Source organism: Schistocerca piceifrons, chromosome 5 (genome assembly GCF_021461385.2).
Source record: "Schistocerca piceifrons isolate TAMUIC-IGC-003096 chromosome 5, iqSchPice1.1, whole genome shotgun sequence".
In the NCBI taxonomy this organism is placed as follows: domain Eukaryota; kingdom Metazoa; phylum Arthropoda; class Insecta; order Orthoptera; family Acrididae; genus Schistocerca; species Schistocerca piceifrons.
The window spans coordinates 281,174,548-281,197,579 of NC_060142.1; the positions used below are offsets into that span (position 1 = coordinate 281,174,548).

Consider the following 23,032-nt stretch of genomic DNA (forward strand, 5'->3'; position numbering starts at 1 on the left):
ATATGATATGATGGCGAACACAAGGAAACTGCTAATTATCGATGTATCAAAAAGTACAGCAAAGAGGATGATGTAATAAAAAGTATTTATTTTACTCTATCAGATTCTTAGATGTTTAGCTACAAGAATATCTAGTTAAGTATCCGAGGAAAAAAAATGAAGGTGCAGATGGAAACCACAGTCTCCTGGAGACTACTCACCATCTAGCAGGTTGAGAAAATTGTTCATAAAAGCCATTACTATGAAAATGATTGCCTTTTAATGCAGATATGTTTGTCTTCAGGAGAGCATGCATAGTAGAAAAAATTTAAATCACCTGGATACAGTGTACAATATTTTGAGCATGGTTATGAAGATCAGGCAGCCCAAAGTGGCATCTCTTTAGAATTAAATAGCATACTAGTCCAAAAACAAAATATCAATTGGGGGAGGGGGGAGACTTCTGCTAGGTAAGGAAAGTACTTAATTCACATTGTGTATATTGTGCCAGGATAATATATACAATCATCAAAGAAATTGGCATCATGTACAGTGATACAATACTTTTCTTTACATAGCTAAAATGACAGTTACTGGTTATGTTGCTATCTGACCACTTTTTGTAAACGATAACAATGGAAATTAGTGACAGCAACTTTTAAATTTTGAATGCACTGTTATCATTTTGCAGATATAGATTAAAAATAAGCCACTTGCAACACTCAGTTTTTTTCCCATAATTTCACACTTATTTCTGAAATAAAAAAGTTCTTACATGTATTTACATTTTTGTACAAATGATTAACTTCTTTGGTGAATTGAGAAATTCACCAGCTAAACAGTTTATGTCAACCAAGGTGGTGCTCATCTTGTGGCACAGATGATTCAAGTTTCACAGACTGCTGACCTTGTGTCACGAACACAGACTTCACTCCAAGGTTTGAGCTAGCCTGAAATTAAACAATCAACTGTATTAGTAATAAGAAGTCTGCAACAAAATAAAAATTAGAGAAAATGTGATTTTTTTCAATGAATGTGAAAATGTCAACTCAGTTTTTTAATACATAAAAGAACAGAAAAAAATAAAATCAATCTGACAGAATTGTTATGCCCTGGTTAAATAAATGCTACCTTGCTATAGATTTGACATTGACAAATTAAGCTCACACACATGTGAACAAATTGCAGGAACAGCAACATCTTGAGACGAAGTTATTTTGACTGTTCAATGGAGTACATACTGTGGAGAATATCTGTTACAGATGAAAGAGAGTATTCCTGGCCAAGAGAAGTCTACTTAGGGGACTTTAACCTAGATCCTTGTTTTCACAGGCACAGATAACAATTGTGCTGTACATCTTGTGCATGACTCAAAGTGACAACTTGCTTTTTCTTCTGACTGGTTTGTTGCAGCCTGCAATAACCTCTTCAACTCATAGTAGTAGCCTACTTGCACACTATGCCCAATTATTTGGTGGATGTGTTCCAATCTCTGTCTTCCCCTGCAGTGTGTTCCTCTACAGCTGCATCTAGTACAATGACAGTTATTCCCTAATGTCTTAACACACATCCTCTCATTCTGCCCCTTCACCTTGTCAGTGTTTCCCATATGTTTTGTAGCACCACATCTCAAACACTTAGTTTCTCTTCACTTCTGGTTTTCCCAATGTCCATGATTCACTACCATATAATGCTGTGTTCATACATTCTCAGAAACCTCTGCCTCAAATTGAGGCCCATATTTGATAAAAGTAGACTTCTCTTGGTGAGGAATACTCTCTTTCCCTGTGCTAGCCTGCTTTTCGTGTCACCTTTGCTGCATCTGTCATTGTTTATTTTGTTTGCAAAGTAGCAGAATTTCTTAGCTTCATCTACTCTGTGATCACCAATTCTGATGTTAAGTTTCTTGTTATTCTCATTAGTGCTACCTCTCATTACATTTCTTCCTTTTGTTTACTCTCAGTCTATACTCTGTACTCATTAGACTGTTCATTCAACTCAACAGATCCTGTAATACTTCACTTTCACTGAGGATAGCAATGTGATCAGCGAATCCTACCACTGTTATCCTTTCACCATGAATTTTAATCTCACTCTTGAATCTTTCTTTTATTTCTGTCATTGCTTCTTCAATGCACAGACTGAACAATATGTGCAAAAGACTGCAGCCCTGTTTCACACCCCTTTTTAATGTTAGCACTTCTTTCCTGATCTTCCAGTGTTACTTCCCTGATCTTCCGCCGTTATTGTCCACCCCTGGTTCTTGTATGAAGGTTGACTGAAAAGTAATGCATCCACCTTCGTAACTCTTCAAGAGTTGGCAGCATTGGTATGCGACAGGTACTGGCTTGTTCTGTAGCATCATCTCTACAGCTCCAGTTGGCAGGAAGCCTTAGAATTGAACTGTTGTGTTGCTACAGTGTAAAGTATGGAACCCTGCGCAGTCAGTTGGTCAATGCGATATAAGCAACATTCAGTCACTGAATTCTTGACAGCAGAAGGTGTCGCCCCAAAGAAGATTCATCAGAGAATGAAAGCAGTTTATGGTGATTGTGTTGATGTGAGTACTGTGTGTTGTTGGGTGAGTAAGTCTGAAGATGTTGATGCGAGAATATCTGACCTGCATGGCAGACAAAGAGTTGGACATCCTGTCTCAGCAAGCACCGAGTTTCACAAGAAAAAAATGTTGACGGATTGATACAGGATGATCGTCGTATCACTAAGAGAGAAACTGCAAGCACAATCAGCATTTCACAGGAAGGTGTGGGTCACATTATTGCTTTGATTGGCTATTGGAAGATCTGTGCATGTTAGGTACCCCGGATGCTGACTCCTAAATTAAAGCACACAGACTTGAAATTTGCCAGAAACTCCTCTTGAGTTATGAGAAAGGAGGTGACATCTTTCTCCATTCAATTGTGACAGTAGACGAAACGTGGGTACACCATTACGACCTGGAGACGAAGAGTCAGTCTATGGAATACCGACACAAAGACTCGCCCAAGAAAAAGAAATTCAAGATGCAGCCTTCAGCAGGAAAAATCATAGCTACAGTGTTCTGGGATGTAGACGGTGTTATCCATGTTGGTTTCCTTGATCGTGGAACAACAATAAATTCAGAGTGTTACATCACAATGTTGCAAACTCTGAAATGACAACTAACAAAGGTTCGAAAGGAAAAGGGAAATGTTTTCCTGTAGCATGACAATGCCAAACCACACACTTCACATGCAAACCCAGCAAAACTTCAGAGACTAAATCTCACCAACGTACGGAATCCTCCATACAGTCCAGATTTAACACCGTCTGGCTTCCATCTGTTCCCGATAATGAAAGACAATTTGCGGGGACATCATTATGCTTCTGATGAAGACAGTGAGAGAACTATGAGACTGTGGTTGTGGAAACAGAGTGTCAACTTCTTCCATGATAGCTTCAGAAAAATTGTTCATCGTTGGCAGAAATGTATCCAATTGGCTGCTGATTATGTGGAAAAGTGAATATTGTTAATTAAAGATCACTTTGTAAGGATTATTTCTGCGTATGATTTATTAAAATATTCCCATCCAAACCCAATTAAAGAAGGTGGAGGCATTACTTTTCATTCAACCTTCAACCTTGTATATTACATGTCTTTTCCTTTAGCTTACCCCTATTTTTCTCAGAATTTCAAACATCTTTCATCATTTTACATGTCAAATGCTTTTTCCAGTTCAACAAATCCTATGAACGTGTCTCAATTTTTCTTCAGTCTTGCTTCCACTACTAAGTGTGTGTGAGGACTGCCTCTCCGGTGTCCTTACCTTTCCTAGAATGAAACTGTGGGATTACCCTCATATATTGCTGTAATCCTGTTGTTCCATGAACATTTTTCTACTTCCTTCTTTCATTGATCAGTTGAAGAATATACAAAGATATTAATGGTTAGTTTGTAGTTCTGATTCAGTTCATGGTGTCTCTACAAACCAGTGGCCGTACACCACAATGGCAATGTATATTTCACTTGCCAAAAGGCTAGTGCCTTCTGAGGAGCAAAAGAGATTCTTCTAACCAGCTATTAATGCAAAGGTAAAACAATACCTGGTAACTAGATGGTACTTCGAGAGTGCATTCAGTCATTATTTACTTTCACAAGCGATATTTCATCTAAACATCTGCCTGACATTTTCAGGTGAGCTGTCATAGTCTGACAGTAGCTACTCATATTGCAAAATTTATTAATGCCCTGTATGTAATTCATACATAGGTCATGTTTGTAACTGAAGAGATTGATGGGATCACCAAGGGACTTAGTGTGTGTAACCCCATGGTGACAACAAATTAATGGTGTTTTTGCACCATTTCAACTCTATTCATAAGAACATCAAAGTTATCACAGAAACAGGAAAGTTGTTTCTATCACTCTTGGATGTTCTATGTCATTAAGTTCATTGTAAGCCCACTCACTAGGATTTATATTTAGCATCTTCAAGTTTTCATCATCTCTCACAAACCATGAGTGTGCCTAAGACACTTGAACTCAGAGCTTGACATTCTGAGAGTTTGCTTTAGTTCATCTATGAGCTGTATTCAAGGAAAATGGATACTACATTTGCAGATCAGCAGGGTATTATCATCTAACACAAAAAGCTAGCCATTGGACACAGAGAATTGTATACCTCATTCAAGATAGGCAAGATCCTCCAGAAATTTTAAATTAAAGTGCTTTCCTGTCTACCACTTAAAACTGTAGACCTTCAATTGCTGAAGGATGATTAATTATACCAGAAGGCCGGAGTATACAAATTTCCTCGCCACTGTGGCATGGTTTATATAGGTCAAACTGCACACACTCTGTGGGATAACTTTCCACATAAAATCAACACACTATTCTCCTATTATAACCTGTGAAGCCCATCGTTGCTGAATATTTTGCATCCACCAGGCATTATTGAATACAACAACACAACAATTTTGCTTACTCTTAATTCATTTTGGGATCCATTATTGAAGAGGTCATGGAGATATGGATGACAGAAAATCTTATTGACCAGGACAATACCTATAAAATGGATATTGTGTGGAATCCTATTATTTCCACAGTCTTTTCAGCAAAGACAACAAAGTATGCCAAAGACCACAGAAACTGACAACCCACCAGACAGTTAAGATAAACAGTCTGCCATCGAGGTCTTGCACTTACATTAAGAGCACAAGCACAAAACATATACTGCTCACTTACATATTGTGTGATATTGGTAAAAAATGTCACTCATTGACAGCTCAACTGGAACTGTCCCACAGGTGCCCAGAGCAAACATTGAGCACGATAGAATAGTAAATGATGATCAGTTGCACTTCCATACAATCAAGTATTCAGTACACTGGGAAAATTTCTAGAGTCACAATAACTGGCAAATAATACTCTCCTAGTCTTCTGTACCAACTAGATCAAATAGTATCTGAGAAGAGCCCTGAATTACGTACAAAGTGAAAAGTTATCTTTCTTCAGATCATTGCACACCTAACCACAAATTGTTGAAATGTCTACACTCTTCACTAGATTTGGCACAACACATATTCCAACATCTAAAGAAATTGTCACTGGAAAACATTTGCCATGCAATGAAGAACATTTACCATACAATGAAGGTGTGGGAGCTGCAAATACGTATTTTTCAGACATGCAAGAATTTAATGTCAGTGGTGTAATCAAGTATCTGAAAAATTGTTGGACAAAGTTCAAAACAAAAACCACAACTACATTAAAAAGTAAGTGCATTTTTGTATGACAAAACAAATCTTTTCACTGTTGGGTCGAGAAATTTTCACACATTCTTCTCATAGATACAGACATATGATTTTCTAATGTGAGATTCCCTTAAGGGAATGTAATGCAATCATTTTTTTGACTGACACATCAGAAATGTATTTAATCGTAAAACTTCACATCTCTGTGCTTCAAGAATGTGGTAATACCCCACAGTCAATTATTAGAGAACTGTTGTCAGTGCAAAGTGGAAGATGTGCTAAAGGAATGCACCAGATTAGAAGTGTGCACAGTAGCTGAGTGATTTTGGTGGGCCAAAGGACTATCCACAGAGGATATCCATTGTGAAATGCATACTGTATATGGTAAAAACTGGATTTCACAGAAAGATGTAGTATGGGGAAGGGGGGATAAAAAGAGAATCAGTAGTAGTTCACGCAGCTTCCATCAACAGATAAAGTTATGGTTACTCTGTTTTGGGACATGCACGGAGTCATATTGCTCAAATTCTGTCAGTATTCGTCTTACTGTAACACTTTGTGGGAACTACAACAGGACATACACTGCAATAAACCTGGTTCTACTAACGGCACACCCTCACACAACAAGACAAAATCACGGCAACTGCAAACATTCAACAGAGAACATTGGGAACGTCCACCATAGAGCCACAGTTTGGCCACCAGTGCTTTTCAGGTGTCTGGGGCCCCGAACAACCATCTGATAGAGTAACACTTTGAAGACAATGAGGCCATAGCCCAAGAGGTCACTGTTATGCAACAGGTGGCACAGTATAGGCTTTCAAGGTTTTGTCAGATGATCAGATAACTGTTTACATATGCAGGGGAGTGTGTTGAAAGAAAAGATATTTCAGGCTGTTATCCTTAGTGCTGATGTCAGTATCCCTGTAATCCAACTTATTTATTGAGTCACCTTTGTACAATTAAGTTAATTAGTAGATTGCTTCCAACTTCACAGTACTCTGACAGCTAAGGAAATGTGTTCAGATTTTAAGAGTTTAGATAATGTAACAAGGATTACCTGTGTCACAAGAGTTGAGCTGTTACTTGAAGTTTGTCCAGAATTTGTCATTGAAACTACAACCAACTTTGTCATCTGAGAACTTCCTGCTGATGCAGTAACCACCTTCTGTGTAGTTACTGCTTGTGCTGATGTCACAAACTTAACTACTGTGGCTCCAGGATTGGAAGGTGCTCCACAGGTCTGTAGAGTCTGTTATGAAAAGAATAAAATCATTAAGCAAATCAGAGAGTGTGATTCCAAATGACAATATACTTGGTAACTGTGATGTCTGAAAAAGTTGTACCAAAATAGAACAACGAGAAACTTCAGTGAAAATCATTCACACAAGCACATTTCACTGTTTGATGAAATAAAAAAGTATTATTACAAGTGACGAGACAAGACATAAGTTAAAGTAAAATCTAGAAAAAATGAAGTCTAAACTGTCAATAAAATGACTGTGTTCCATATGCTTGAAGGCCTCGGCTGTAAACAAAGGCGAGAAGCAAGTGAATTGTTTTGAGAAATTGTACAGTAAAGTTTCAATAAATTCCGATAAATGAGATGTTTCAAGTTCATACTTTGTGATACTTTATTCATGAAGTCATTGTTTTAAAATATTTATAGGGTAAAGATAAATTTTTAAAATCATCAAGCGATTAATCTCTTCAACATTCTTTATTTCTTCCTGACATTTGGGATTGACATTCAGGGCTGATCTCTTGTGTACTCAGTCCAAGATTTCCGGCTGCCATAAACTGCTGTATCTCTTCTCTTACTAACTTGTTTTCAAAGAGAGGCAAGGTCATGGTGACGTCCCACAACTACATAGGTAGTTGGTCATACCTCTTTTGACTATCTCTTCTTTTCTATTGTTGGATTTCCTCCATAAGCTGACAGCATTTGATGAATTGCACTGTTGTAAAGAAGGAAGATCAGGGTTTAATGTCCCGTCAACAATGATGTCATTACAGATGGTCTGTAGTGACATCCTTTACCAGAAGAGTTTGCTACATGTTTTCTGCGACTTCTTTTATTAACCATGAGATCCTCTCAGCTTCTGTCATATTCAGATGCACAATATGGCTTAGGGCCAAAACATACTGTATGTATGCCTCCACAAGCGAGGTCCCTAGAGCACTCTTGTGAGGTGGCACTCAACTCAGTGGCATGAAGTTCCTGATCACTAGTCTTCGTATTGAAGCCATGGATTATATCCCAACCCTGTCCTCAGTCTCTCATAAAGTGAGGGCATGTGACACTGTTGATGTTGATCCATCCATCAGATGGGGACATTAAGCTCAGCAGCCCCATTTGTGTTCTTCAACAGCAGTATGTTGTGTGCTGGCACTTTATTTTACTCTCTCACTTCTCTCATCATTATCATCATTGCCATTCATCATCATACAATACAAACATAATACTGCACTATTCACCCACTCATCTCACTCACCTGCATTCCACAATACACATACGACACAACTCTTGCATATCCACACGGGAAAGGGACCAATGGGTGTCTCCCAAGGTGATGGGCCCTGTTGTTCTATTGTTATTCTTCTAAGTGGATTTTCTGCTGATTGTTACCAAATTTTTTTTCAGTTTGGCCTGGAATTTGTTCCAGTTATCAAACTTCCCTTCGCTGTCTTGAACCATTCCTGGCCTGTGCCAGCCAAGAAAAAGTACAATTTGAAAAATACATCACGTCATCCCGTATGCTGTATTTGACGACTCAGTTGAATCCTTTCAGCCATTTCATCAGGTCCTGACTAGTGCCCCCAGAAAACGCTGATGGGTGCCTGATGTGCAGGCGACTTGCTGCTGTCTTAGAATCAACTGGTCTCCGACCTCCCACAATCAAGTCTAAATCCTAAAGCAGGGTCATCAATGAAATTCAACATTTATTACTGAAAGCATGTTTATTGTGGGCACCATAGTAAAACAGAACAGACCTGCATCCTGGGGGGAGAATGCTGCTATTTATACAAATGTCGAATATGCTACAGTACACAAACATTACAAACATATGAAATATTGAGAACCTTCCAGAAATGATAAATACTAAATGAAAAATATTTGTTGGTGATTGGATTTGAGCTGATAACATGCAGCCGTCCAGCCAGTGATGCTAACTGCTATGCCATCCTGCACGCAGCACAGGTCACAGTAATATTATCTGTGGATGGTGCTCACAGGTGACAAGGAATTGGGTAGCTGCATCTCACTCAAAAAGTCAGGACACTGGGTGGTTGCTTGCTCTGTTACATATAAACAATACATGATGGTCTTTGGTGCAGCAGATGGCAGAGTGCAATGGTAGGAAGATACAAATGTGTTAACTACAATGCTCATAATACACGGATATAATTACAAATGATATTTCCTGGCACATGACCCATACATTTTGAACATTTAAGTGCGAGTTTACGTGAAATTTAATATGTGTAATTTCTCTTTAGCCAATTACGGCCAAATAAAAATAATTCATTGACTGATTCCTACAATGAAGTCATGCAAAATGTCTACTTACGAATTCTGATGAATAAGTGTTTGACAGACGCGTATGGAGTATTATGTTTGAATGCTTAGTAGTTTATCATATTTTTATATATCCACTTACATTTGGTTAGCAGTTATCTATCATCGAATACAGAAACAATAAAAACACTTCAAAAGTTTAATTATGTCAATTATAACACTCTTCATATCCCTCTTTTTAGATTGGTTTTAACTTGATTACAGTGTCACAAAATGTTACACTGTGTCTTATGAATCAGTCAACCAGAAATTAAATCATAGTGGCAGGTGACATGCTCTCCCTATCTGCAAAGATGTCATTCTGGTACATTCAGAATTAGTAAGAAACAAGTGGTGAGTCTCGAAGTACTCAAACTGGAAGTGCTTCAAATGCCATCAATACCATTGGGCCATCACGTGTACCAAACACATTGCCAGAAAGCATTGCCATTGGAAAAACTCTGATAAAGTATTAGAAGTGATGCTGGATATAAATGCCTCTTATCACAGAAATACCAGTCAGTTCAACCACGTCAATATTTTCTGTAGTCACAGGCATTGGGACCCTAGTCATGTTTACTTAAAGACTATGCTGGACCAATTTTGGGAAGCTACTGATTGAATGTCAATAGTTCTAAATTTTCATATGTGATGCAGATGTCGTCTATAATGTCTCTGAAAACAATCCAAGCTTTGTCTAGAATGTTCTTGATCAAAGGGTTGCTGAAATCATTAGTTACAGACAATGGCACTCAGTTTTTGTGACAAGAGTTCCAACTTTTCTGTGCACAAAATGGGATATCACATTTCATATTGTACCATTGCACCTTTGTCACATGACAAAGCTAACACATCAGTACAATAGGGATAATGCGTTCTTAATTTTTCTTTCTCAGTACAGAGGCACTCTGCATGATACAAAACCACCAGCCAAAAAATAGCAAGAAAGACTGTAATGTACATTACTGTAAATGTACTTCTGCATCCACAGACCAAACATACACAACACGCAAGAACAAAGTTTTGCAACCATCAAGCTCTCATTACCATACTGTAAAGGTATCATGGGTTCCAGTCAAAGTGATACAATACTCAGAAACAAAGTGCAGTCTCCAAATTAATAATAATGTCACAATGTGACACAGAAACCAAATGAAGCCACACTGTGCCCATGCATATATAGATGGAACTCCTGGGTTTCTTTCTTTTATAGGCTCATACGACTAAGATCTGCCAACGGTCTTGAGGACCTATATTTGCAGCCAGAAGTTGCTCTTGATTTTGTGACATGTGGGGGAGGGGGGGGGGGGGCAGCTGCGGCAAATAAATGATGTCACAGTGGAGATCCACTTCGCACCTCACCCTACAGACACAGACATGGGTGTCGATGTGGCAAATAAGTTTGACCAGCTGCCCCCTCACCCAAGTTTTGGGTATGGTTTTTCTTAGGCAAATGTCAGAGGGAGTAACATGAGTGCAGCTACCGTAATACACACTTTGACAACCACTGGGAAGCATGAAGCTAATGAAAAATGCCCAGGGTAGGGTTGGTGTGTCCTCCTGAAGGTATGAAACAGCTATACATGTGGACATACATCCTCAAATACAGATATGGGGAGATTCATGGCTCCACTCAGTCAATATACAACAGTACCACCAGTACCTCAAGACGGCATCAGGACCATATCTACAGAAGAGTCAAACTAGACATTCTACATGTGACAATAGTTATCGATCACTGGAGTCACGACTCGACCAGGGTTGAAGACAGATCAATGCAAGTGAACGATTATTTCTTGCCAAACACTGTCTTCATACTACAGTTACAGTTTAAATTTTCTATTAATTATTGCTAATCTGTGTAGCCATCTTTTTGCCATAGATATTGCCTAACCCCCTTTAGCCCTGTGCCGAGCCTGTATACTTGCTGCTTGCAAGCAAGCCAACTCATAACTGCTGCTTTCAATGGTATATGAGTGTCTTCTAGCAGCATTTATGTTGACACAAAGTGTATTTGATGAATACAACAAATACCTTTATTTCTAATAAATATTTTTCTGCTACTGCAATGCACTCTTGGTAAGCAATCTCTAGATAGCTAAAGCAGAACTTTGGCTCTCATCTTTCTCCACTTGTCTAGTGGTTTATTGTCTTTTAAAAATTGACAGTTATTTTAGAAGTTTTCATTCTTTTCTGGGACAATACTTGTAAGAAGATGTAAAGAAAAATTCCAAGCATAAACACTAGATAAAAAAATTGTGTGCAGAAATATGTTGCTATCTGACAAACTCATTTTCAAAGCAATAATATTGATTTGCAGTTGTCTTGGTAATGAAAGCAGTTTACAAAATTGACACAATATGATGGGAATACAAATAATGTTCTTTTGCGAGATGATGTATTAACATTCAGTTTGGATCATAAAAAAATATAGCACTGACAAATGAAGGTGGAAAGCCACAGTGAAATAACTAAAAACAAAACTACGTGAACACAGATGCATACCAACAGGATAGCCTACTACAGGTACATATTTTGTTTATATGTCTTTAAGGTATTTGCATCTTTTTAAAGTCTTCAGTTACCTGACTTGGTGTTGGTGGACGAGATGTCACAATGACATATTTTGAACCAGTATTAGGAGTTACAACAGGTCTGTTTGCAGACGCTCCACCAACCACAAATGTTCTGCCTTGCTGTGTGTTTCCTGAAACATTAAATGTAGTTATTGAATTAACAAATCACACACACAATATTATGAAAAGGTTAGATTGTTACACACAACATAGTGGAAATCTTGAGTTGTAGACAGGCACAACAAAAAGGCTGCTAAACATGCAACCTTTCAGCCAAAAGGTCTTATTCTAAAGCGCACACACACACACACACACACACACACACACACTTACACATTAAAATTCCTACACCAAGAAGAAATGTGATGATAAACAGGTATTCATTGGACAAATATATTATACTAGAACTGACATGCGATTACATTTTCACGCAATTTGGGTGCATAGATCCTGAGAAATCAGTACCCAGAACAACCACTTCTGGCCGTAATAATGGCCTTGATACGCCTGAGCATTGAGTCAAACAGAGCTTGGATGGTGTGTACAGGTACAGCTGCCCATGCAGCTTCAACATGATATCACAGTTCATCAAGAGTAGTGACTGGCGTATTGTGACGAGCCAGTTGCTCGGCCACCATTGACCAGATGTTTTCAGTTGGTGAGAGATCTGGAGAATGTGCTGGCCAGGGCAGCAGTCAAACATTTTCTGTATCCAGAAAGGCCCCATACAGGACCTGCAACATGCAGTCGTGTATTATCCTGCTGAAATGTAGGGTTTCGCACGGATTGAATGGAAGGTAGAGCCATGGGTCGTAATACATCTGAAATGTAACATCCACTGTTCAAAGTGCTGTCAATGCGAACAAGAAGTGACCGAGATGTGTAACCAATGGCACCCCATACCATCATGCTGGGTGATACGCCAGTATGGCGTTTTGCCATTCGTGCACCCAGGTTCATCGTTGAGTACACCATCGCAAGCGTTCCTGTCTGTGATGCACCGTCAAGGGTAATCGCAGCCATGGTCTCCGAGCTGATAGTCCGTGCTGCTGCAAAAGTCGTCGAACTGTTCGTGCAGATGCTTGTTGTCTTGCAAACGTCCCCATCTGTTGACTCAGGGATCGAGACGTGGCTGCACGATCCGTTACAGCCATGCGGATAAGATGCCTGTCATCTCGACTGCTAGTGATACCAGGCCGTTGGGATCCAGCACGGTGTTCCGTATTACCCTCCTGAACCCACCAATTCCATATTCTGCTAACAGTCATTGGATCTCAAACAATGCGAGCAGCAATGTCGCGATATGATAAACCGCAATCGCGATAGGCTACAATCCAACCTTTATCAAAGTCGGAAACGTGATGGTATGCATTTCTCCTCCTTACACGAGGCATCACAACAACATTTCGCCAGGCAGCGCCAGTCAACTGCTGTTTGTGTATGAGAAAGCAGTTGGAAACTTTCCTCATGTCAGCATGTTGTAGGTGTCGTCACCAGCGCCAACCTTGTGTGAATGCTCTGAAAAGCTAATCATTTGCATATCACAGCATCTTCTTCCTGTCGGTTAAATTTCGTCTGTAGCACGTAATCCTCATGGTGTAGAAATTTTAATGGCCAGTAGTGTATGACCATTGTCTCTGTCCACTGAGGCCAGAATGTGAGCAAACCAGAGTGCAACCAACTGCGCATGATGGGAGAGGCAATCTGGGTGGGGGATAAGAAAGAGGCTGTGGGAGAGGAGAAAGAGGAATACCATGGTAGGGGTGGGGACAGGAAAGTGCTGTTGTGCTGTTTACGGGAGGAACACGCTGGGGACAGGGTAATGCAGCTAGATGCAGTCGGGATGTTAGGCAGAGGGGACACATGTAGTTGACTCATTTGGGCAGAAAGCACATCCATAATGCTAACAAATTGTTGCTGCACTTAAATGTGATTGGCTGTAGCACAGAGTCTGTCCACTGATCACTAATGGACCCCCCCCCCCCCCCCCCCCCCAAAAAAAAAAAGAAATCAGCCGGAATTTACTTTTCTCCAGTTATAGTTTGTAATACACAGTGATTTCTTGCAGCAGACAACATGTGTGGTCCACTGAATATCTAGTGACAACCACAGTGAAAAAGCACCTACTGTTAAAGTAAAGCAGTTTCAAGACATTACCAAATAGTGAAGATTACAAACTTCCACCTTTCTAATTTGTTTGACTGAAAAAAAGGATTAGTCCACCTTTCTAATTTGTTTGACTGAAAAAAAAAAAAAAAAAAAAAAAAAAAAAAAAAAAAAAAAAAAAAAAAAAAAAAAAAAAAGGATTAGCTTGAAAACACATTCACCACAGAAAAGAAGATTAGGTTTTTAATGGTTCATCAATAAGAAGGTCATTATCACAAGCTCATTTTGCAGAAGGAAATCGGTTGTCCCTCTGAAAAAGAACCATCCTGGAATACTCAAATCTAGGTGGCGAATGGGAAATTGAGTCACTTTCCTCCCAGATATGAGTATAGTAGTGTACTGTAATAGCTCCCAATAAGATGAGGGAACTGAACTTAAAAGGTACCAATGGTAATGGGTCTGTTTTGATGTCACAATGTTCACCTCATCCACAAGGCAGCATGTTGTAAATGTGCACTGTTTTACACATCATGCATTATCTGGCTAATTTTGCACTGTGAGAATAGAAGCTTGTATATTTAAGTAACACACCTCTGCACAAGTTATCAAATCAGCACAATAACAGCAACAACTTCATATACTATCAACAGGTACTAAACAAATGAAGTAATATCCATAAAAATCAATAAACCATACAATTTCAATGGAAAATGATCTGATATTGTGTCAGTGTTGTATATTTATGCAATTTTATCTAATTACTCAACAAAGCAAACCATAAACTTGGCTGTAGCAGGAACAAATTTGGTCATATGACCAGGTACAGCTGTATTACAGTTCAAAGTAATGCATGTTGTTATCTCACAGTGCAGCATTGAAATTGATCATGGAAAATGTCTTTTGAGGGCAGGGAAGGTGGCTTACTATTACCATTTTTAAAGTAATTGACAATGAGAAGGAGCAAATCATTAATTGAAATGGCAATGGAATATGTCAGCAAACTGTGAAAGTAAGTTAATGTTGGGCAAATTATGAAAGAAAGGACAAGATCCTTGACATTAATTTTTTGTAGTATTTTAGAACATATTCTGAATTCAAACAATGAGAAATCTCGAAGAGAATGACCTCCTCCATGCCAACCAGCAAGGATTTTGAAAACATTGACCATGTGATACCCAACTCACATTTTTCTCACATGACATCCTGAAAGCCATAGATCACGGCAGTCAGGTAGATGCAGTATTTCTTGATTTCTGAAAAGCATGTGACTCAGTACCATACCTACGCTTATTATCAAAAGTACAACCATATGGGGTATCAGACGAAATATGTGACTGCACTGAAGATGTCTTGGTAGCGAGGATGCAGCATGTTATCTTGGATGGAGAGCCATCAACAGAAGTAGAGGTAACTTTGGGTCTATCCCACGGAAATGTGTTGGGTCACTTGCTGTTCATGTTGTACATTAAAGATGTTGCAGAAAACATTAACAGTAACATCAGACTTTTTTCAAATGATTTAGTTATCTACAACAAAGTATAGTCTGAACAAAGCTGTCAAATATTCAGTCAGTCAGACCTTGAAAAGATTTCAAAGTGCTGCAATGACTGGCAACTTGCTTTAAATGTTCAAAAATGTGAAATTGTGCACTTCACAGGAAGCAGCTTTGGTTTATTGATAGAATACTAGGGAAATGCAATCAGTCTACAAAGGAGATTGCTTACACATCACTCAAGTGACCCATCCTAGAATATTGTTGAAGTGTGTGGGACCCGTACCAAATAGGACTAGTGGCGGAAATTGAACGTATACAGAGAATGGCAGCACAAATGATCACAGGTTCATCTGACCTGCCGGAGTGTCACAGAGATGTCAAAAGAACTGAACTGGCAGACCCTTGAAGATAGATGGAAACTATCCTGAGAAAGTCTGCTAACAAAGTTTCAGGAACTGGTCATAAATGATGACTGCTAGCAAAATTACTAAAACCGGGCACATGCTGCTCCCAAATGGATCAAAAGGGTAAGATTAGATTAATTACAGTACACATTTAAACAATTGTTTTCCCGCACTCCATATGTGAGTGGAACATGAAAAAGACCTAATAACTGGTACAGTGGGGCGTACCCTCTGCCATACACTTCACAGTGGTACAGATGTAAATGTAAATGAAGAGTGGGATTCAGGTATCTATGCCAAAGAAGAATAAGCAAACTGCATATAATATATATTCCACTGATGATGTGGATAAATATAAGGCTGCAATATTTGAAAGATTATAAACAATACAATGACATACTAACTTTGCAAAAATGTCACACTTTAGACACACAGAAATGGACTTCCAAAGCTAGCAAGAAATCTGATCACAATTGTTCTGTTTGTGGAATTTTGTTTCAAGAGGTGCCAGAATGCTAGTCCAAGTGAAAATTAGAGAAAATTTTTGCAAAAAAAGGGCATATTACATTAGACTCTTATTTTAAAAAATAAGCACTAACATTAAAGTGGTCAGTGCTTAATTAAAAGAATTTTGGATTAATACACTTTACACAATGAATAAATGTTGGTAAAGTGACAGTGAGTGAAGCGTACTGCTAAACTAAAGTGGTGGTCAACATTTAATTATTGTGCATCCAGGCAGTGATACACATTTTGTCCTGGAAGTCACATCTCACATATGACTCAAAAATCAAAATTCCAGGCTATCATTCACAAATGGACAGCAATTTTTTTAAATACATAAAGACGTAACTTGTTCCAGGATTAACTCCTAAAAGTATAGCCTTTCCTGAAAATGTTCCATATCACAACAAAGCAGTAATAACAGACATTATCACACAGGTTTAAGACAAACAAAACTTTTGTCATTAATTAAGGAGCACCAACATTTCGTTCCCCTCTGACTGTTACTATACTCACGCGCGCGCGTGCGCGTGCACACACACACACACACACACACACACACACACACACACAAAAGGGAAATATAAAAATTGTGTAAGAAACAGATGTGATGCCTTTGTTGCTATAACATTAAAAAAACTGTCACATTAAAAAGTATTTGATGGATGAAAAAATTGAAAATATGATACTATCAGCCTTGCACGGATTCAAATGATGCACTATCATTTTCACCTGTGACTGAAATGGAAACTGACAATCAACAGACTCAGCAGAAGAAGAGGGCAATATCATTGTGGAAGGTAGTTCTATGGATACTGCCAGCAAAGCATTGTGCAACAGCTGCTATAAGAAAAATATACTGAACAGCTGAAGCCTTTTCTAGCATGTGTAACAGCATTCAACTTATAAGACTACTGGAGACTATTACCTCTTCCTCTCTTTTTCTTGGTCATAACATAAAAGTATTGCCACTCTGGTCACATCTTCAGTTTGCTTTGCCTGATAATACGGTCGTCTTGGAACTGGTTTAACATTACCTGCTTGAACCAGTGCTGGTGTAGGACGAGGAGGCTGCAAACTACCAGGGGTTGCTGTAGTAACGGCAGTGGAAGTTGTGAGACATGGCTGTGGCTGCGTCCTCGCTTTGGTAACAGCTGCATGTAGGGCTGGCCCTAGGTATCCAAATTCTGCCCGATATTCATCTAGTACATCAGGAGGCTGCCTGAGTCCCTTAAGAAGCGGTGTCAGCACTTTCTGTACACACAAATTAAAATACTAGAGTATATGACACACACATGAAAGAAACAAGAGCTCATGTAATACACAGACTATTAACTATATCAGACTGCTTGAGCTTCGTAGAAAGTGACAATATAACTAAGAAAAGAAATGCTTTCTTGACATTCAGCAATTATTTACAGTTGAACCTGATTTATGCATAACTCTGTTCTGTGAAAGTCGTATTTATACATTAAGTTTTGTCAGTTCTGGCAAAATATAACTGAAAAAGGTATTACTTGAATCATTATATATATGAAATGCATTATATATGAAATGCATTTTTACATAATTCATTATTATATGTATCAAATTCCAGTGAAATAAACTGAGTTTTGCCTAAATGTAATGAGCATTGTCATTTGAAAAGACAGGCGGCGCCATAAAGACAAGGGACAGAGACAAATTAACCAAAGTGGGCAGCTTGGAAACAAAGACATTCCTAGCACTGCTGTTTTCAATAGGAGAGTTCCTTTCATAATATCAATGAGAAGTTAAAAGTTATCAGCTGATTTTTGTTGTTGAACAGTGGTTCTATCATTGAGTCACTTTCAATCAGCCATGGGGAACAGAAAAAGCAAAAGTTACTCCCTAGATCAGAAAGTAAAATTCATACAAGAGGTGGATGCTAATACACACAAAATAAAATCTGAACTTGCTGCCAACTCAGGAACTGCCTATACCACACTATGTACAGACATCAGCCAAAAATACAGTATGAATGAATTTTTAAAATTCGGTGCAAAATTGATAAAACATAGCCATCAGCAAGAAGTGAGATACGCAGATTTGGAAAAGGCAATTTTTACATGGTTCCATAAAAAATGCGCTGCAACTCTACTGATCACTGGCGACTTGCTGAAAGCAAAAGTGATAGACTTAGCTAGAAATATGAACATCACAGCTGATTTCAAGGCTCCATCAGGATGGTTAAAAGTATTTCAAGATCATTGTGGTATAACAGGGAGAACAATTTCTGGTGAATCAAAAGCTGTGTACGAGGTCACAGTGCAACACTGGATTGAGGAGGTTCTGCCAGGTATCCTAAGGGATTATCAGCCTCAAATCTTTCACAACTTTGACAAGGCCGGTCTATTCTACAATCTGCTTTCTAGTACAGCAGCTGAAAAGGGTGACACATGCCATGGAGGGAAGAAAGTTAAAATTCATATGACACTTCTCCTCGCCACACATACAGATGGACCTGATAAACCTCCCTACTTGTGATAGGAAAATCTTAACAATCCGAGGTGTTTAAAAGGTGTAAATATGAAATCGATGGAATACAAACTCAATAAAAACTCTTGGATGACTATGATATTAATGGAACAATGGTTAAAAAACTGGACATTGGAAAAAAAAAAAAGAGGACCCATCTTCTTATGGATCGATGAGCAGTACATCCACCCACTAGCTTTTGGAAAATGTTTGAGTGGAATGTTTCCCTCTAAACTATGCCAGTGTTCTACAGCCAGTTGATTTGAGCATTAAAGGAAATTTCAAAGTTCATTATAGAAAAAAAAACTTGTTCAATATTTGATAGAACTCTCTCATGCAGGAAACGAAAATCTCTCCATTAACTTACATCAAGCCATGGAATTTACTTTGGCTGCCTGGCAGCTGGTGTCATCCTCCGTAATCAACAACTGTTCCTGTAAAGCTGGTGTCTTAGTGGAAGGGCCTGCCACTGATGATGATGATGATGATGATGATGATGATGGCGAAGTCTTGTCTGGTAATGGACTAGCTCTATTAAAGGGTGCATATTTCGACAGTTTTGTACATTTTGATCATAATCTCACCATATGTGCAGAACTACAGGATGTGTGTCAACAATGTGGTGATGATCAAGAAGGTGGACCAGCTTCAAGTGACAGTGATGACTTGAATCTGAAAACATCTAAACTGAGTGAAGTGCAATTGATGTGTGCAGGCACTACATCAATGTGAATACTTGTAGTGAAAAAGATCCGAAATAAAAAATAAGTTTGCAAAATGAGGTTTATACATTTAATGCACGAAAAGTGAAACAAGGCAAATTATCTGATTTTTTTAAAGCAGGGGCAAGTTCAAAATAATGTATTTTATCTTTAATACTGTGTCTTTGTTGTTTGTACAGTGCAAAGTACCAAATTACAATACAGTACTTAATTTTCCTAAAGCAGGATCAAATATTGTAATATTTTTTTCTTTTAATACTGTTCTCTTTCTTTGTCATTTATCAAATTAACACCTGTAGATCCACTGTACTTATTTTTCTCGCTCTAGTGAAAAATATGATGCCTATTACTGTATCTGTATCTGACTTCTAAGTAATTCTGAATTACATGTAATCTTTCTTCTTCTTCTTCTTTGATATACATATAAATGAGGTTCAACTGTATTTTCTCAAAAACTGGTTTTTGGCTTCTTACGCTATCAAAGGGTGACAATTGAGATATGGAGCTTGTCGTAGATGAAATTAAAAGACAAATGATCACAGAGGATTAAAACTAATATTATTTGACATCACTAGCTCATTTGCAACTGTTCCAATTGATGAGTGTAGAAACATACAAAGAGACCTTTTGCACAGAAGCTATGGGTTACCATCTCAGACCCCTACTATGTGAAATTTTCCTGGTTAATTTTAAACAATTTTTCTTACATGAAGAGTCCCTATTCACAAAATTACATATTGTATCAGGCATGTGCTTTGTTTATCGACTGGTACTATTCGATATAGAGGATGTTTATAAATGAATGGTGCAGTTTTAAAAATTAATAACAAATCGATTTATTATTTTATAAGGGCAAACATTACAGTATAAGCAGCAGCTGTCCCAAGTTTTTAATGTGTTATCCGATTTTCACTTGTCATGCTTACTGCGCAGGTGTAGTATCTCTTTCCAAGATGGTGTCGCAACAGGAAAAGATTTTCTGTGTGCTCTGTTTTGAGGTGTCCATATCTGGGGTTATAGTGCAGTGTGAGTTTTGTACATGGGTTAGGAAAGACCTGCCACACAAGAATAACAAAGGTAGGTCGTACTGACGGTGTGTTGAAGCTGGATGCCTCAGTAAGAGGAATATTCCCAATCGACCTCATGCATCTGATGCAAACGTCAATAGAATGCACAGGGCATCTCAGCAAAGTCCTCGCAAGTCACTTAGTAATGTAAGCAGCGAACTGTTCATGTCAAAGATTATGATGTGGAAAGTGTTGTGTAAGTGGCTTTTTTTTTAAACCATACAGAGTGGGATTAGGATGGACCTTACATCAGCAGACAAAGTGAAAAGGAGTGACTTTATGAAGAGCTGCAGTTATAAATGGAGGACGCTGGTTTTGTAGAAAGACTTATCTGCTGCGATGAATGCAGTTTCCATGTACGTGGAGAGGTGAATACGCACAATGTTTGTATCTGCAGAAGTGAGAAATCACATACCCTGATAGAACATCACTGTGACTCTCCAAGACAAAGTCAACAGCCCAGTTTTCTTTAAACAACAAACGATGTTGAGTAGCTCATCCCTAGACAGGTTGTAAATTACCCTAGCTGAACACCACTTATGATGATTATATTTTGCAACTGGACAGTGCTCTGTCCCATTTTCACAGGAATGCATGAGAGCTTCTTAATTGTGTTCTTTACCAGCACTAGATTGGATGTGCTGCAATAGCAGACAATTACCTTATCCACTGGCCATCCAGTTCACCAGATTTGACACCCAGAAATTTCTTTCTGTGGGGATTTGTGAAAGACTGATTTTATGTACTGATAATGCTTGTGTCTCTTGAGGACGTGTGTGACTGGATGAAGTACGCACTGCAGACAATCATGGAGGACATGCTACACCAAGTACGGGAAGAATTTGATTCCTGTGTAGATGTGTGTCTTGTGACCAATCATGCATGTATTGAAGGAGTGTGATTTGGAAGAATGAGATTTCCATTCAAAACATTACAGGATTAATCAACACAAAATCAGATCTACAACTATTCTCTGCAAACTATAATGAAGAGCATGGCAGAGAGTACTTCCAATTGGACCGGTTGTTAGGGATTTTTCCATGATCCATTCAGCTATGGATATCAGGATGAATGACAGCTTAAACACTCCTGTACACAATGTAATTAGCTTAATCTCATCTTCTCAATCCTGTGGGAATAGTACGAGGATGGTTTGATAAGTCTGATAAATTTCCATAAAAGAATGGAACATTTTTGTTGCACCTTCATGGTTGGTATGCTTGATTATTCCACAGATTGTATAAAGAATTTCAACAATGTACAGCATACACTTCATCGTTGACAGCTGTCTGAATAGGGAACTGTGTCAACTGCAACTGAAAATGGAGAAAACTCAGTTTCACTGCCACACAAATCGAAATAGAACTGGATGAAGTTCATGCAAATTCTGCACCATCATTGACGACCATTTGCTTTTGGTTGCTTCTGTACTGATGAATTTAAACATGGTCAGAAAAGCACCAAAGATGAAGCATGCTCCAGCTGTCCAATTGAGGTCACCACAAGGGAAACCATTGACAAAATCTGTGGTGTGGTAATGTAAGACTGCTAACAAAAATTTGTGAAGTTGCTGAGACTGCAGGCATTTCAACTGAGCAAGTTGCATAATATCATGCATGGAGAATTGGCTATGAAGAAGCTGTGTGCAAGATGAGTGCAATTGCTCACAATCTACCAAAAGTGCTTCCAACAAATTTCATCACAATGTCTTATGATATTTAATCACAATCCAGAAGGTTTTCTGCACTGATTTGTGACTGTTGATGAAACTGGATCCATCATCACACATACCAGAGTCAAAATGGCAGTCAAAACAAAGAACAATGGTTGCTGAAAGTAGACTAAAGAAGGCAAAGACCATTTTGTCAGCTGGTAAGATGATGGCCACTATTTTTTGGTACTCTCAAAGAGTAATCTTCTGAGATTAAGCGGAAAATGGCAGAACCATAACTGGAGCCTATTATGCTTCATTGTTTGATCATTTGAAACTTGTGTTGGCTGAAAAGAGACAAGGCTGGCACGCAAAAAAGTGCTCTTTCACCAGGATAATGCACCATCCCACATATCAATGATAACAATGGTGAATGTGCATGATTTGGGCTTTGATTTGGTTCCTCATCAACCATGTTCACTGCATTACCCATAAGTGACTTCTTCTTATTCCTCAACTTGAAACTTCGGCTTGCTGGGAAAAAATTTTCATCAAATTAGGAAATTATAGTTACAGTCAACGAATATTTTGCAGAGTTTGATAAAACATATTTTTCTGATGGGATGAAAAAGCTGGAGGAACACTGGACCAAGTGTATATCCCTAATTGGAAACTATTTCAAGAAGTAAGGTGAGTTGTTTATGAAATATACATTTTTTCTTGCTTCTTTACCAGGCATATCA

At 38.5% G+C, this 23,032-nt stretch overlaps 1 protein-coding gene across 3 annotated transcripts in view; it reads right to left on the bottom strand.

Annotated features, from left to right (window-relative positions):
• LOC124798691 (transcription initiation factor TFIID subunit 6) overlaps positions 1-23,032 on the bottom strand; it is a 137,776-nt gene continuing 114,744 nt past the window's right edge. The window contains exons 8-11 of one of the 3 annotated variants that reach the window (XM_047262198.1): positions 17,391-17,607; positions 11,854-11,975; positions 6,770-6,961; positions 4-929 (exon numbers count right to left, since the gene is read on the bottom strand). In XM_047262198.1, coding sequence (XP_047118154.1) covers positions 828-929; positions 6,770-6,961; positions 11,854-11,975; positions 17,391-17,607 — 633 coding nt within the window. In that variant the 3' untranslated portion in view covers positions 4-827. Of the gene's footprint in view, positions 930-6,769; positions 6,962-11,853; positions 11,976-17,390; positions 17,608-23,032 lie in introns of all 3 variants that reach the window. The other 2 variants (XM_047262197.1, XM_047262199.1) reach the window with 2 other exon arrangements.